The 16,352-nt window shown below is 39.8% G+C and overlaps 1 protein-coding gene across 1 annotated transcript in view; it reads right to left on the bottom strand.

The window, feature by feature from the left end:
• The window catches only part of LOC122139497 (antigen WC1.1-like), a 22,500-nt gene extending 9,629 nt beyond the window's left edge, over positions 1 to 12,871 (bottom strand). The window contains exons 1-5 of the mRNA XM_042737654.1: positions 12,723 to 12,871; positions 12,328 to 12,642; positions 11,936 to 12,238; positions 11,464 to 11,778; positions 5,395 to 5,461 (exon numbers count right to left, since the gene is read on the bottom strand). Of these exons, the coding sequence (XP_042593588.1) occupies positions 5,395 to 5,461; positions 11,464 to 11,778; positions 11,936 to 12,238; positions 12,328 to 12,642; positions 12,723 to 12,840 (1,118 nt within the window). The 5' untranslated portion in view covers positions 12,841 to 12,871. The remainder of the gene's footprint in view (positions 1 to 5,394; positions 5,462 to 11,463; positions 11,779 to 11,935; positions 12,239 to 12,327; positions 12,643 to 12,722) is intronic.
• Between the last annotated feature and the right edge of the window lie 3,481 nt (positions 12,872 to 16,352).

Here is a 16,352-nt window from a genome sequence, read left to right on the forward strand (position 1 = left end):
GATGGAAGGCCCTCGCACCCGCATCACCACCACCCGGTGGTCATAGGAGAACAGTGAATGTTGGACCATAATGCTTAATAAAATGGTAAAATATTGTGCCACATTTCCTGCAGCCAACAGGTGGCGCTGTCATTATAATATGAATATCGGCATGTAAATGGTCTAATGTCTTCTGGTCTTTACAAACAAGCAAAGTTTCGGACAGATCAGAGATCGCATTTTTAAGTTAGTGTTAAAGAAGTAATTTCCTGTTGCCAGCAGGTGGGGCTAAGACTATAAATAAATATTGGCCTAAAGATGAGTTCAGGCTAGAACTCATATCAAACACATGAACTTTGGGCAGACCAGATATTGCATGTTTAAGTTAGTTTAAAACAAGTAATTTCCTGTCGCCAACAGGTGGCGGTATGATTATAACTGAAACATTGGCCTTAAGATCTGTTGAAACCAGGAATCTTATCAAAACGTGAAGTTTAGGGCAGATCAAACATTTTCATGTTTAAGGTAGCTTAAAATAAGTCATTTCCTGTTGCCAGCAGGTGGCGCTATAATTATAATTGAATATTGGCCTTTAGTTGTGTTCAGGCCAGGACTCTTATAAAACTGTGAATGAAAGTTTGGGGCAGACTGGGCATTGTATGCATGAGTTACAACAACTTCCTTTTGTCATAGTATTAATAGCATCCTTTAGCACATAGTAAGTGTTGCTAGCATGTTTGAGAATATTTCTAGCATGATTAGCACACAATGGCATATTTTACTGTCTTGCTAATAGTGTATAAGTGTAAAACGTCACTTTCTGTTGTCAGTAGGTGGCACTATAACTATAACCAAATATGAGGATGTAGATATCTTCAGGCCAGGACTCTAATCAAACTTGTGAAGTTTGAGGCAGATTGGACATTGTATGCACGAGTACAGTAATGTTCCTGCTTCACTGCATTATAGGATGCTTTAGCATTTAGCTAAGTGTTGCTAGCATGTTTTAGTATGTTCTAGCATGTTACCAGGTGTATTTAGCACTGCTGCTGACACCTTTTTAATATGTTGCTAGGAGTCCATAACAGTGTTACACATGACACTTCCTGTTGCCAGCAGGTGGCGATATGACTATAATCGAATACGGGCATGTTGATGTGTTCAGGACAGGACTCTTGTCAAATGTGGTGAAGGTTTGGGGCAGATCAGACATTGCTAGCCTGAGTTACAGCAACTTCCTTTTCACTGCATAGGAGTAGCATTCTTTAGTCCTTAGCTAAGTGCTACTAGGATGTTTAGTTTGTTTCTAACATGTTGTCAGTGTATTTAGCTCTTCCGACCACTTTTAATATGTTGCTAGGAGTCCCATAACAGTGTTAACCATGACACTTCCTGTTGCCAGAAATGGCAAAAACTGCACAAAAGTTGTACAGGAAATTCAAAATAACTTACTTCCTGTCGGGTTTTGGATTTTGTCCCAAGATACTTTTTTTGTAGGGAATGGTGTGTTACACATATATACCAATTTTCATGCATGTATGTGAAACTTAGCTTGAGGTGCACTCCGTTGAAATTTAACAGGTGGCGCTATCGAGCCATTTTGCCACACCCACTTCTGAAACCTATATCAGATGTACATTTTCGCCAGTTCTGATGGGTGTGCAAAGTTTCATGAGTTTTAAAGCATGTTTAGGCCCTCAAAAATGCGATTCATTTCGGAGAAGAAGAAGCGGAAAAATAATAAACGGAGCAATTCCAAGAGGGTAATAGGAAGAGGAGGTGCTCGGGCCCTAAAATGTTTACCAGAGCAGATGACTCCAACATCTCGTCTGTGAGAACATTCAGCTCGACTCCATGAAGAGATGGAACATTCTGAGAGTTTTGTTTCATTCCCGTCACAATCAAACACATCAGCCCAGATTTCACCACTTCCTACTCCAAACCAGTCTGATCCCACAACAGACACAGCAATCCCACAATTCAGCTGTCTACAGAGGACACTGGCAGCTCTCATATCCCAGCATGCATCACACACTGTGCCCCACTCTTTGAGGAACTGAAGCTCCACTCTTCCAGAACAAGAGTCTGAGCCTTTTACCAGTCTGAGATCAGTGTAACCTGAATGAAGTAAAGAGTTCAGAAACAATGCATAAAACATAAACTAAGCTGTCATTAGATTGATCACATTATAACTCAAACCTAAGACATGACCTACAGTAGTATCAAAAATAAAGAGATGCTGAATATTTATACTTAACCAGAGCAGATCAGTCCCACAATGTTGTCAAAGGTGCAGTTGTGTTTGAGTGATGATACTGAACAGAATGAAATATGAGACTCATTTCCTCTGCACTGAATCTCTTGTGTCCACATCTGAGCGTCTCCTTTGTCAAAAGCAGCTGCTCCCAGCACCTGTACAGGAGCCCCACAGTCCAGCTCTCTACACACAACCTCTGCATCCTGCTGGTCAAAGACAGCGTCACACACTGACATCCACGTCTGATCATGAAGTATCTCTAACCTCCCAGAGCAAAGATTAGACCCATCAACAAGTCTGGCGCGTTTATGACCTGTTTATATTGCATAAAAGTGAGCATAAGGTGAGCAGGTTTTGTTTAACAGGTTTTGTTTAACAGGTTCTGGAGTTTTGAACAACTCAAAGTGTTTTCTACATATATACATTTTTAATTGTTTACTGTAGTACATCATGTTTTTTTAATTGAATTTCCCAAAAATGAAAATTGTAATCTCATTGTAGTAGTTATTCACTGAAAATGCTTCTTGAAGCTGGACAGTTGAGGTCACCAATGCCTTTAACTATGGATGGTATGCTGTAAATATTTCTTTAAATCATTGTGAAAATGCAGTAAACTAATCATGGCAAATTTACATTATTTTCAAGATGCCTAATTCTTAAGTGGTAATTAATTCTAAGAATAAAACAGACATGTTTAAATTGGATATGCAGCTAACCACATCCAAAAATATACAGGTGCTTCTCAATAAATTAGAATGTCGTGGAAAAGTTTCAGTAATTCAACTGTGAAACTCGTGTATTAAATTCAATGCACACAGACTGAAGTAGTTTAAGTCTTCGGTTCTTTTACTTGTGATGATTTTGGCTCACATTTAACAAAAACCCACCAATTCACTATCTCAAAAAAAAAACACACACACACAAAAAAAAACATTTTTAGTGAACTGTTGGCCTTCTGGAAAGTATGTTCATTTACTGTACACGTACTCAATACTTGGTAGGGGCTCCTTTTGCTTTAATTACTGCCTCAATTCGGCATGGTATGGAGGTGATCAGTTTGTGGCACTGGCTGAGGTGATATGGAAGCCCAGGTTTCTTTGACAGTAGCCTTTAGCTCATCTGCATTGTTTGGTCTCTTGTTTCTCATTTTCCTCTTGACAATACCCCATAGATTCTCTATGGGGTTCTGGTCTGGTGAGTTTGCTGGCCAGTCAAGCACACCAACACCATGGTCATTTAACCAAGTTTTGGTGCTTTTGGCAGTGTGGGCAGGTGCCATATCCTGCTGGAAAATGAAATCAGCATCTTCAAAAAGCTGGTCAGCAGAAGGAAGCATGAAGTGCTCCAAAATGTCTTGGTAAACGAGTGCAGTGACTTTGGTTTTCAAAAATCACAATGGACCAACACCAGCAGATGACATTGCACCCCAAATCATCAAAGACTGTGTAAACTTAACACTGGACTTCAAGCGACTTGGGCTATGAGCTTCTCTACCCTTCCTCCAGACTCTAGGACCCTGTTTTCCAAATGAAATACAAAACTTGCTCTCATCTGAAAAGAGGACTTTGGACCACTGGGCAACAGTCCAGTTCTTCTTTTTCTTAGCCCAAGTAAGACACCACAGGAGTGGCTTAACAAGAGGAATACGACTGTAGCCAAATTCCTTGACACATCTGTGTGTGTTGGATCTTGATGCCTTGACCCCAGCCTCAGTCCATTCCTTGTGAAGTTCACTCAAATTTTTGAATCGATTTTGCTTGACAATCCTCATAAGGCTGCGGTTCTCTCGGTTGGTTGTGCATCTTTTTCTTCCAAACTTTTTCCTTCCACTCAACTTTCTGTTAACATGCTTGGATACAGCACTCTGTGAAGAGCCAGCTTCTTTGGCAAATGAATGTTTGTGGCTTGCCCTCCTTGTGAAGGGTGTCAGTGATTGTCTTCTGGACAACTGTCAGATCAGCAGTCTTTCCCATGATTGTGTAGCCTAGTGAACCAAACAGAGACCATTTTGAAGGCTCAGGAAACCTTTGGAGGTGTTTTGAGTTGATCAGCTGATTGCCATGTCACCATATTCTAATTTGTTGAGATAGTGAATTGGTGGTTTTGTTAAATGTGAACCAAAATCATCACAACCAAAAGAACCAAAGACTTAAACTACTTCAGTCTGTGTGCACTGAATTTATTTAATACACGAGTTTCACAATTTGAGGTGAATTACTGAAATAAACTTTTCCATGACATTCTAATTTAGTGAGAAGCACCTGTATATCTTTATTTCCTTACATAATTAAGACAAAATTATCAGAAAGTGAGGAATGCTTTGAGGTTAAATTTTATTCACCTGAGCATATGACACCAGCATCATGATTATGAGTGCAGACAGGTTTATTCCATCCTGCTGAACCACAGTTCTTCAGTGTAGACTCTGTTCCTAAACATGTTAAAACACTCATCCAGATTGGTCCTGATCCTTGACCAAAATGAGAATTAATAAAAACATCTACAGGTTCTCCACAGTCCAGCTCTCTACACAACACTGCAGCAGCAGGCATATCCCAGCTATCATGACACACTGTTCCCCACTGACCTCTGTGAAGAACCTCCACTCTACCAGCACAAGGACTGTTACCATTTACCAGTCTCACATGCATTACATCTAAGAGAGAAAGACAAAGACTAAAATCAATCAATCATTCTAAAGAGATGTCATTGTGTTTAAAATAGGCATAACTACTAAAATATATAAAAATAGAAAAACTAAAAATATATATATACTGGGAAAAAACCCCCACAGAATTACAGTGTCATATTTTTATGCATTTTAGTTAATTCTTTGAAGCTGTGGGTGTGGTGAGGGCCACAACAAGTGCAATGGGACACATATGATCCTAGTTATGCTACTAATTTCTCTCATATTAATCTTCTTACCTGCACACTGAAGCGTCTGGTGATCATCATGAGAGCAGCTGTGTTTCTCTGATGCTGGACACATTTGAATCTGAGATTCATTTCCTCTGCACTGAATCTCTTGTGTCCACATCTGATTGTCTCCTTTGTCAAAAGCAGCTGCTCCCAGCACCTGTACAGGGGCCCCACAGTCCAGCTCTCTACACACAACCTCTGCATCCTGCTGGTCAAAGACAGCGTCACACACTGACTTCCATGTCTGATCATGAAGTATCTCTAACCTCCCAGAGCAGCGAGAACCTCCAACCAGTCTGACTCCTGAAGTAGTGAAAGAAAATAAAATAAAAGTTCCATAACCATTGTTATCATAGAGTTATAAACAACCACATTTATCTAAAATAAAAAGGCAAGGCAAGGTTATTTATATAGCACATTTCGTACACAATGGTAATTCAAAGTGCTTTACATAAAAGAAAGTAAAATAATCATGAAGAAAAATAATAACAAAAATAAAACAAGCAATTTTAAAACAAGCAATTTTAAAACATTGGAAATGATTTAAAAATTGACTTATTTAAAATGAATTTAAAACAGTTAAAAATAGAAAATGATTTTACATAGAATACAGTGAATACGTAAAATACAGTGCAATCAGTTCGGACATCGCACAGTGCTCATTCAATAAATGCACAGCTAAACAGATGAGTTTTGAGTCTAGATTTAAATGTGACTAATGTTTTAGCACATCTGATCTCTTCTGGAAGCTAATTCCAACTGCACGAGGCATAGTAATTAAAGGCGGACTCCCCTTGTTTTGTGTGAACCCTTGGTATTTCTAACTGACTCGATCCTAATGATCTGAGTGGTCTGTTAGGTTTATATTCAGTGAACATATCTGCTATATATTTTTTTCCTAGGTCATTGAGTGATTTATAAACGAGTAAAAGTACTTTAAAATCAATCCTAAATGTAACTGGAAGCCAATGTAAGGACCTGAGGACTGGTGTGATATGCTCAGATTTTCTGGTTCTAGTCATTAGAGCTGTCTAATGGTCTTTTTGGGAAGGCCGGTGTGGAGACCATTACAGTAGTGCTGCTGGTGATAAAGGCATGAACAAGTTTCTCTAAGTCTTGACTGGAAACAAAACATCTAATTCTTGCAATGTTTTTTAGATGATAGTATGCTGATTTTGTTACTACTTTGACATGACTACTGAAACTAAGGTATGTCTCCAGAATCACACCAAGATTCCTGACTTGATTTTTAGTTGTTTGTCCCCTAGAGTCAAGGTATGCATTCACCTTGAAAACTTCATCTTTGTTTCCAGATGCAATAACTTCAGTTTTTTCCTTGTTTAACTGAAGAAAGTTCTGGCACATCCAACTATTAATTTCATCAATACATTGGCAGAGGGAGTCAATGGGGCTGTAGTCATTTGGTGATAAGTCTAGGTAAATCTGAGTATTATCAGCATAGCTGTGATAGGCAATTTGGTTCTTTCTCATTATCTGACTTAGTGGGAGCATATACAGGCTAAACAAGAGCGGTGCAAGAATTGAGCCTTGTGGGACTCCGCATGTCATGGACGTCTACTTAGACTTATGCTCTCCTATACTCACATAATAACCTCTCCCTTCTATGTATGACCTGAACCATTTGAGTACCATCCCAGAAAGCCTGGCCCAGTTTTCCAGTCTCTCTAGTAGTATGTTATGATCGACTGTGTCAAACGCAGCACTGAGATCTAGCAATACCAGCACTGATATTTTGCCAGAGTCAGAATTTAGGCGAATATCATTTATTTTCTTAATGAGCGCTGTCTCTGTGCTGTGATGCAGTCGGAAACCAGATTGAAAATCGTCCAGGTATCCATTTGAGTTTAAGTATTTGTTCAGCTGATTAAAAACTACCTTTTCTATAATTTTGCCTATAAAAGGAAGATTAGATATTGGTCTATAATTGCTCAAAATGGTGTTATCAAGATTGCTCTTTTTCAGAAGGGGCTTTACAACTGCAGTTTTCAGGGAGTTTGGAAATGTCCCAGAAAGAAGTGAGGCATTCACCACTTCTAAGAGATCTGCTTCTAAACAGTTAAGCACACTTTTGAAAAAAAGTTGTGGGAAGTGTGTCAAGATAGCAGGTTGACGATTTTAGGTGCTGCACTATTTCTTCCAAAATTTTGCTTTCAATTGCTTCAAAAATAGACATAGTATCTTTTTGATATTGCGTCCAGATCTGTCTGACCTCTGCATTGCTTGAGGATGTGCTAATTGCCTTCCTGATATTAATGATCTTTCTCAGAAAAGAAGGGAGCAAACTCATTGCATTTGCTAACTGAGAGCATTTCACTGGGAATCTGACTTGGGGGGGGGGTTTGTCAGTCTCTCAACAGTGGCAAAAAGAGTACGAGTGTTGTTTAAGTTACTGTTTATAAGGTTTGAGAAGAAATTATGTCTAGCTGTGGCTAGTTTCACATTAAAAGCATGAAGGCAGTCTTTATAGATGCTATAGTGAATTTTACGTTTCTTCTTCCGCCACATCCGCTCGGCTTTTCTGCATTGTCTTTTCATCGTTTGAACTGCTGTTGATCTTCTCCAAACTGATTTCTGTTTGTTTTCTTACTGACTATTATTGGAGCAATATCATCAATAACATTCTTAACTTTTGAGTTAAAGGAATCAAGAAGAATATCCACAGAGTCTGCAGAAATGCTTGGTGTTAAAGATATAGCCTCCATAAACCGCACACTAGTGTTCTCGTTAATGCATCTCCTTCTGACAGAGACAGATCTAGATTCAGTGGTAGCAGAGATCAATATATCAAAGAAAATACAGAAGTGATCAGACAGTGCTACGTCCTTAATAACAATGGATGAAATGTTTAGACTCCTACTGATGATTAAATCTAGAATGTGTCCACCTTTGTGTGTGGGTCCATGCACATGCTGAATCAGGTCAAAAGTGTTTAGAACCGTGATCATTTCTTTTGTAGTTTTTGTTTTCTGCATTATCTATGTGAATATTAAAATCCCCTGCAATAGCAAAACAGTCAAACTCTGAGGAAATCATTGATAGCATTTCTGTGACCTCTTCAACAAAGGCTGGAGAGTATTTTGGAGGCCTGTAAATAATGATAAACAGAATGTGTGGAGCGAATGTTTAAAAATGCTAACTTGATGGCAGTGCTTTGTGTCTTTACATCAATCTTAGTTTGATGCATTATAGGCCGCAGATTAGATGAGTTTGCCCTTGAGCTTGAAAAGGCCTTAGACTTTCTATCACGTGATAAAACTGAAATAGAGAAAGCTACAGGCACACTGGGTTCCTGCTTATTCTGTAAACATTTGTGAATGTTGCTGCTATTATAGCGGGGACCCGACATATCACTGAGAGCTGCTATCAGTTGTTTTTGGTTCACCTACAGCAAATGGAGGGTTTTGGCTGTGGGATTGTGTCAGTTGTTTTTGAGCTCTCACAGGAGCAGGGCCCACAGGCTTTGGTGGTTGGGGGGCCCGCCGTTTTTTTGGTGATATTTGCGGGCTTGCAGCGAATGAGTGAGAGAGTTTAGTCCCAGCATACACCAATTCCTGGGAAGCCATGGCCTAATGGTTAGAGAGTCGGACTTGCAATCCAAGGGTTGTGAGTTCGAGTCTTGGGCCGGCAGAAATTGTAGGTGGGGGGAGTGAATGTACAGCACTCTCTCCACCCTCAATACCACGACTTAGGTGCCCTTGAGCAAGGCACCGAAGCCCCAACTGCTCCCCGGGCGCCGCAGCATGAATGGCTGCCCACTGCTCCGGGTGTGTTTTCACGGTGTGTGTGTTCACTGCTGTGTGTGTGCACTTTGGATGGGTTAAAAGCAGAGCACGAATTCCGAGTATGGGTTACCATACTTGGCTGTATGTCACGTCACTTTTTGTCACTTTCACTTTCCTCCATTTTCTGTGAGAAGCACAGAAGTGGAGATGCTGGAGAGAGGGATAATGTGTCCGGTGAGAGGGACTGTGTCTCTTGTGTTTCCGATGACTGTGATATGTTGTCCTGGCTTCCCTGGCTGTTTTCCAGAAAGTCGTCCTTGGGTGCTGAGTCTTGGAGCTGTCTTGATACATCACAGTCTGTCTGTGAGGAGCTCTGTGGGCAGGGCTCAGCCGGGATAGTGTCCATCAGCAGTGCTTGTTGTGGCTGCATGGTTTTATCAGTGTCTTTGTGGGATATGTCAACCACATGATGACTCGGACCTGGTGTGTGTTTGCTGAATGAATTGAGATACTCTGCTGAAGGATGGCGTAAGGAGAAGTAGATATTGTCCTTAAGCACTCTAGCTCCAAGTTTGTTAGGGTGGAGGCCATCCGGTTTAAAGAGTTGTCTATGGCCCCAGAACAGATTGAAGTTGTCGATGAAAATCACTCCTTTTATATTGCAAGATCTTTGTAGCCATGTGTTCAGCCCAAGCAACCTTGAAAACATGTGTGTTCCCCTTGCTGGGAGTGGTCCACTGATGAACGACTGAACTTTGAGTCTTTGAAGTGTTTCAAGGAGTTCACTGAAGTCCTTCTTGAGTTCTGACTGCTCTTTCCGAATATCATTCTTCCCCACATGGATGATGATTCGATTTGCAGTCTTGTGCTTCATCAGAATGTTCTGAAGTTCCTTGTTCACATCAGAAACCGTTGCTTGAGGAAGGCAGCATGTTGTTGTAGTCCTGCTACTGATTTTTTCTGATAATAGAGTCACCCACTATCAGAGTCCTGGGCTCAGCTGCGCTCTGAGCTGAATGCCGCTGTCTGCTCGACCTTGAGTGCCTGTTAGTAGCGGTGTTAGCTGCTGGCTGATCCGATCCATGTTTAATCACATTTGGGGATTCCTCACCCGCATTCATTAATGCTTCAAATCTGTTCTCAAGATGTTTAGGGGGTGGTAGAATACCAGTATTCACAAGCCTTGTTACAGTCGAATCTGGGGTAGAGGATGCTACGGCAGCAATACGAGAAACTCGTGACAATCTGATATCTCACGTTCCTTTGGGTCTCGCTCCCTGTTTGTGCCATCGATTAGTGTGGCGATCTTGGGTCTCGCTCCCTGTTTGTGTCTTGTATTAGTTTTTGGGTTTCAGAAGATTCATGGGACTCACCGGCTATATGCTGAGAGGGTCCATGACGACGGTCTGCTGAGTGTTCCGTCTGTTTTGGAAGTTCAGCAAGTAACTTTTTTTCAAGAACCACAATCCTTTGTAGAAGTTTGCAGCAGTTCATGCAACAAGTATATTCAACAGGAGGCATTTTCTCTCTCTTCTGTTTGAATGTAGGCAGTTGTTTTCCCGTCTCCGGAATGTACTGTAGGCTGCTGGCAGTGGGAGGCAAAGTCTTCTTTTTGTAGTATAATTCCAGTCCCAAAGAGTTTTTAGTTTTAGTGTTTGTGCCAAAAAATCTGTTGTTTGAGCACTGTGCTGATCTGCTGAAGTAATAATCTTAGAAAAATCAGAGAAAAGTACAGAAATAAGAAGCAAAGCGCAGAGCAGTAAGCTAGAACGTCCGAACGGTAGCAAAGCCGGAAGCAAAAGGAAAGACTTAAAAGCCAATAACTTTGGCAATAACATTTACTGACATTATTGTACCATTCAATAATCCTGACAGATCATTATTTTATGTGCATTCAAATTGTTACAAATGTTATTAAACTATGATACATTTTTGGTGAATGTACATGAACGAACTAATAATTGCATTATATGGATTTACATTTACATTGCACTTTTATGCATTTGGCACACATTTATGCACATAGAAAAAGCTACTTACAGATGCATTCAAGATTAACATTTTATCAGTTCATGCATTCCCTGAGAATTGAACCTGTGACCTTGGTGTTGCCAACACTTGGTGTTAAAAATTTATATAAATCTTTGGAACTAAAATATAAGGCATGTGGCTCAACAGTGATGTAATTGGTAAAATTTTAGATAGGGCTGGACAATATATCGAACGATATGATCATGCGCATCTCGTCAGTAAAGGCGGTTCCATGATTAGCGGTAAATCCCCATCACCTGCTTTCAAATGGAGCTGCAGTTAATACACAGAGCCGTAGTTCACTGAGAAGCTACGCTATATCGAGTTCATTATTGAAGATGAATCGCCTTTGATAATGAACTCGATATAGCGTAGCTTCTCAGTGAACTACGGCTCTGTGTATTAACTGCAGCTCCATTTGAAAGCAGGTGATGGCGATTTACCGCTAATCATGGAACCGGCTTTACTGACGAGATGCGCATGATCATATCGTTCGATATATTGTCCAGCCCTAATTTTAGAACAGCTCACCTGAGCAGATGACCCCAGCATCTGTATCATGATTACAGTCATAATCATACAACAGAAATGATCCACAGTTCTTCAGTGTAGTCTCTGATCCAGTACATATCATATGATTTGTCCAGATTGGTCCTGATCCTGGTCCAAAATAAGCATCACCCACAGCATCTACAGGTTCTCCACAGTGCAGCTCTCTACACACCACTGCAGCTTCAGTCATATCCCAAGCAGCGTCACACACTGTTCCCCACTGACCTCTATGAAGAACCTCCACTCTACCAGCACAGCGACTGTGACCACCAACCAACCTCACATTCACACTGTCTGTTTATTGTATACAGAAAAAAAGAGAATTAATACTTATGAACAGAGCAAACAAGACGGTAAGAAGAATCTCATGAAGAGAGAAAAAAATCTTTCATTCAAAGAGTCAGAAGATTTTACATAAGATTTCAGTGAATTAAAAGAAATTTGCTCAAACCTGCACACACCAATCCAACATTATTATCATGTGAACAGTTGTATTTGTGTGGCGGTGATGTTGGACAGAGATGAATCTGTGACTCATTTCCTCTGCACTGAATCTCTTGTGTCCGCATCTGAGCGTCTCCTTTGCCAAAAGCAGCTGCTCCCAGCACCTGTACAGGAGCCCCACAGTCCAGCTCTCTACACACAACCTCTGCATCCTGCTGGTCAAAGGCAGTGTCGCACACTGACATCCACGTCTGATCATGAAGTATCTCCAACCTCCCAGAGCAGCGAGAATCACCAACCAGCCTGATGCCTGAAAAAACATGAGTATGAATTAACCTTTCAGAACAAAACATGCACTACTTTCTTTTTTCTTTTCACAAAATAAAGTTTTGAGTTTACCTGAGCAGATGAGTCCTGCACTCTTGCTCTGACACACACCTTGAAAACCCCATATGACAGATCCACACTTTTTCAGTGTGGACTCAGATCCAGTACACACTGCATTATTCATCCAGATCGGTCCTGATTCGAGTCCAACCTGAGCATCACTCAGAGCATCTACAGGTTCTCCGCAGTCCAGCTCTCTACACACCACTGCAGCATCAGCCAAATCCCAACCATCATCACACACTGTTCCCCACTGACCTCTATGAAGAATCTCCACTGTCCCACTGCAGGGACTGTTTCCATTAACCAGCCGCACATGTATTATTTCTGCGCACAGTAAGGGGAAAAATTGGAAGAGATCTATCAAAATTAAATAAATCTTTCCAGTTGAAACAGTCAACACATACCTGCACACACCAGTCCAACATCATTGTCATGAGAACAGTTGTTTTCATGTGATTGTGATGTTGGACAGAGGTGAATCTGAGACTCATTTCCTCTGCACTGAATCTCTTGTGTCCACATCTGAGTGTTTCCTTTGTCAAAAGCAGCTGCTCCCAGCACCTGTACAGGAGCCCCACAGTCCAGCTCTCTACACACAACCTCTGCATCCTGCTGGTCAAAGACAGCATCACACACTGACATCCACGTCTGATCATGAAGTATTTCTAACCTCCCAGAGCAGCGAGAACCTCCAACCAGCTTGACTTCTGAAAGAACATAATTATAGTTCTGTCAGGACCACTATTGTCAAATTGACACTTAGCATACAGTTTGGGTTGGCGTTATGGTTCTGTTCTGGTATAAACTCCCTGCCCATCCATGCAGCCTGTCATGAATTAGCAGGAAGAGCTGCAATAACCCCTTTAGAGTACACAGAACAGAACCATATATAGCAGACATTAATGCTCTTGATAACATTTAATGTCACATTCAGTGCTGTCAAAATTAGCACATTAACGAGTGCTATTAATTTTTCCAGTTTAACGGCGTTAAAAATATTTAATGCAGTTAACACAGACGCGGAGCCACCCCACTCATAGTGTAAAAATTGAGTTTTTAGAGTTTGACAGACATTGTTGGCATGAAATTAAGATTTGCTGTATATTTGTTTTTCAGATTTTGTGGTTTTATTTATATGAGGTGTGATTTATGCATTTACTTTGCTAACTAAGCAATCAGTCGTGTCGATGGTTGCGTACCTTGTCGTGAGCAGAAGCCGTGACCAATGACGTATGATAAGAAGCGCAACACTTTCGTTGCCCCCCTTCTTGCGTGAGAAGATATGTGAGAAGCTACATGACGTCTGCGCCGTGTAGTCTGCAGTAACTTTTGCCAGTTGTCAAATGTCTTAAGTGCTATAGATTAGTGTTTTTTTTTGTTTTGTTTTGAGCAAAAAAGAAAGAACAAAAACTTGTGTTATAACATTTTAGCACCTCCAAATCCCTGAATATTTCATAATCTTCAGAATGTTGATGAAAATATGATGAGTAAAATTAAAATTACACTGCAATATTAGCTAATCAATGAACTTACAACATTATTTAGAAGTGTTTATAACTTGTAAAACAACAACCAGGAACAACCAATTCTCATCTCTTTTGTAAGCACCATATATCGGTAAGATAATGGCAGTATAATTCAAATGGAAAGACAACATTTTTTTTTAGTTTTGTCCCCAAGAACACCATTAATCAAAAAAATGGCTTAATGCATTAGCACAGTTAAATCCAAAGACCAAATTAAAAATTAATGATGGACCATGAGTAAACACTTCAATCATGTAATGTTTAACTAATTAATTTTGTAGTTTAGAAATGATAATATATTATACTGGAATGCATAAATACACACACATTCCAATTTTTTAAATGATTTCTCTAAAGTTGGCCTCATTTTACAGATATTTTATGTTCTCATTCATAAAACACAAACACATCAACTAATTAACTCTGGTGCAGCGTTTCTCAATTCCAGTCCTCGCACCCCCCAGCTCTGCATATTTTGCATGTCTATCTTTATAAACACACCTGATTCAGATAATCAGCTCTTTAGAAGTGAGCTCCGTGCATGAACTGTGTTCCCATTGACATGGTCTCTACACAGTGTTCATTGCTCCCTACTCCCCGAGCAGGGCAAATCTGTTGAAGTTTATCTCACTTCAGAATATTCATTCACGGATTTGCGCTGTGCAATGTCTTCACACACGGACAAGTGTGACATCATATTTTTAAGTTTATATAATTTAAGTTTATTTATTGAAGGATTTGATGTGTTTTGTGTGTTAAATATACGTTCGCTTCGAACTGGAATCATGGCAGAATATATGTCCACTTCGCAGGGCACTTACATTCGAATAGAACAAACGTCTGAAGCAGTAAGAGAAACATACAAAATGTGCAGAGCAGGGGGGCATCAGGCCTGTAATTGAGAACCACTGCTCTAGTGTCACAATGTGAACTCAAATAACACAATTATCCATAAGCAAGCATTCAGTAGCAAAACTGATGACACAACAGTCAGAATCTCAGGATAGTATAAACAAGAGCACAGGTGACTGCTTTAAAAATGCATCCTGGCACTAGAGAGAGAGCGGAAAGAATCACCGATAGGGTTTTACACAGTGTAGTACAGTATAGTAACTATAGTAAGAGTACTTTATGTAAGGGACATTTCACTATTCGGTCTCCAGTAAACAGTATGACATATTGTACACATTCAAACTTGTGACTGTCAAATTTAGCCGTTTTTTTTTTTTAACTATGTTTTTTGCAGAACTGAGTCTGAAATACAACTGCCTAAGTGAAGCAGAGAAAGTGTTTTGTCAGAAGACCAAGAAATTTATTTTTGTACTATATACTACTGTAGTGAAATTTGTCCAATTTATGTATGTAATCAACAGTATACTGTGTTATGTTACATTTATAATAAATAAAAAAAAAAATTAAAAAAAGTGAGGGGATATTTGAATTATTTGTTAATAAACTAATGTCAATGTTGCAAAAATTAGTTTGATTAACCTGACTGCCAACTCCTCATTGGACGTGCCGTTAGAGAGAAATTCATCTTTACGGATTACATAATGAAAGTGTTTTTGTTTTCGATTTGAATTATTTTGTTTCAAAATAGTAATTTAAAGCATTATATAGATCATGTCGGTGAAGCACTCCTGCTCAAGACCAAGAGGACAGAAAGCGCATTCTGTTTGTTTTCCTTATTTTACAAAAGCATAAGGTTTTGTTGATATTGTGAATGCACACAAATACAAGCAGACCCTTTGCAGTTCTGAATGATATATACTCTTACCTTTATGAGCAAAAATGACAGCATATTTTTAAAGTTTCCACTGTTATTAAAAAAAAAAAGTGCAAGTGATCGCGCTGGCGCCTCCATGACCTACAAAGCACACTTTAGCTTCCATTCTCCTCACAAACGATTGGATATGCGCCTAACAGCACTCATTTATCTAGGTTTAATGTCTAAATTAATACTGTGAAATGCATGTAGTGTTATATGTCTGTTTATTTTAGGTAAGTCGTGTTGGTTTGAGAAGGCTAAATTGATCAAAGATAATGTTCAACTCACTGTCTGCTGCTGCCGCTTGCTCGTTCCTTTGCTTATGCTTGTTCCAAACATATTTCTAAATTAACTTAATAAAGACTTAGAAAACAAAATGAAACATGAGGTTTTCATTTATGCTTCTGCATCGTTGTCCACATCGACGTGCAGTAAAACTGCTAGTCTGTAGTGTCCACGGGCATGTTGCTTGTGTAACCCGCATACCACGGCAAAAGCTGAAGAAGCCGCTTGTCGGAGAAGCATCAGGTCTGTAGTGTCCACGAGAGACGACAACGGAACAGCAAAAGATGGCATTCTTTTAATCTCCTCAAGGATTTGTACCATGGCAGAACAACTGTTTGTCGTGGACAACAAAGTGATGCAATGCAACATTTTATAATAAATGATAAGACACTTGTTCTTTGCTTTGTTTCATTTCGTAACATTAAAATATATTCAAGCGCAAGTCCCTCCATAAA

This window comes from Cyprinus carpio, chromosome B13 (assembly GCF_018340385.1).
Source record: "Cyprinus carpio isolate SPL01 chromosome B13, ASM1834038v1, whole genome shotgun sequence".
Lineage (NCBI taxonomy): Eukaryota > Metazoa > Chordata > Actinopteri > Cypriniformes > Cyprinidae > Cyprinus > Cyprinus carpio.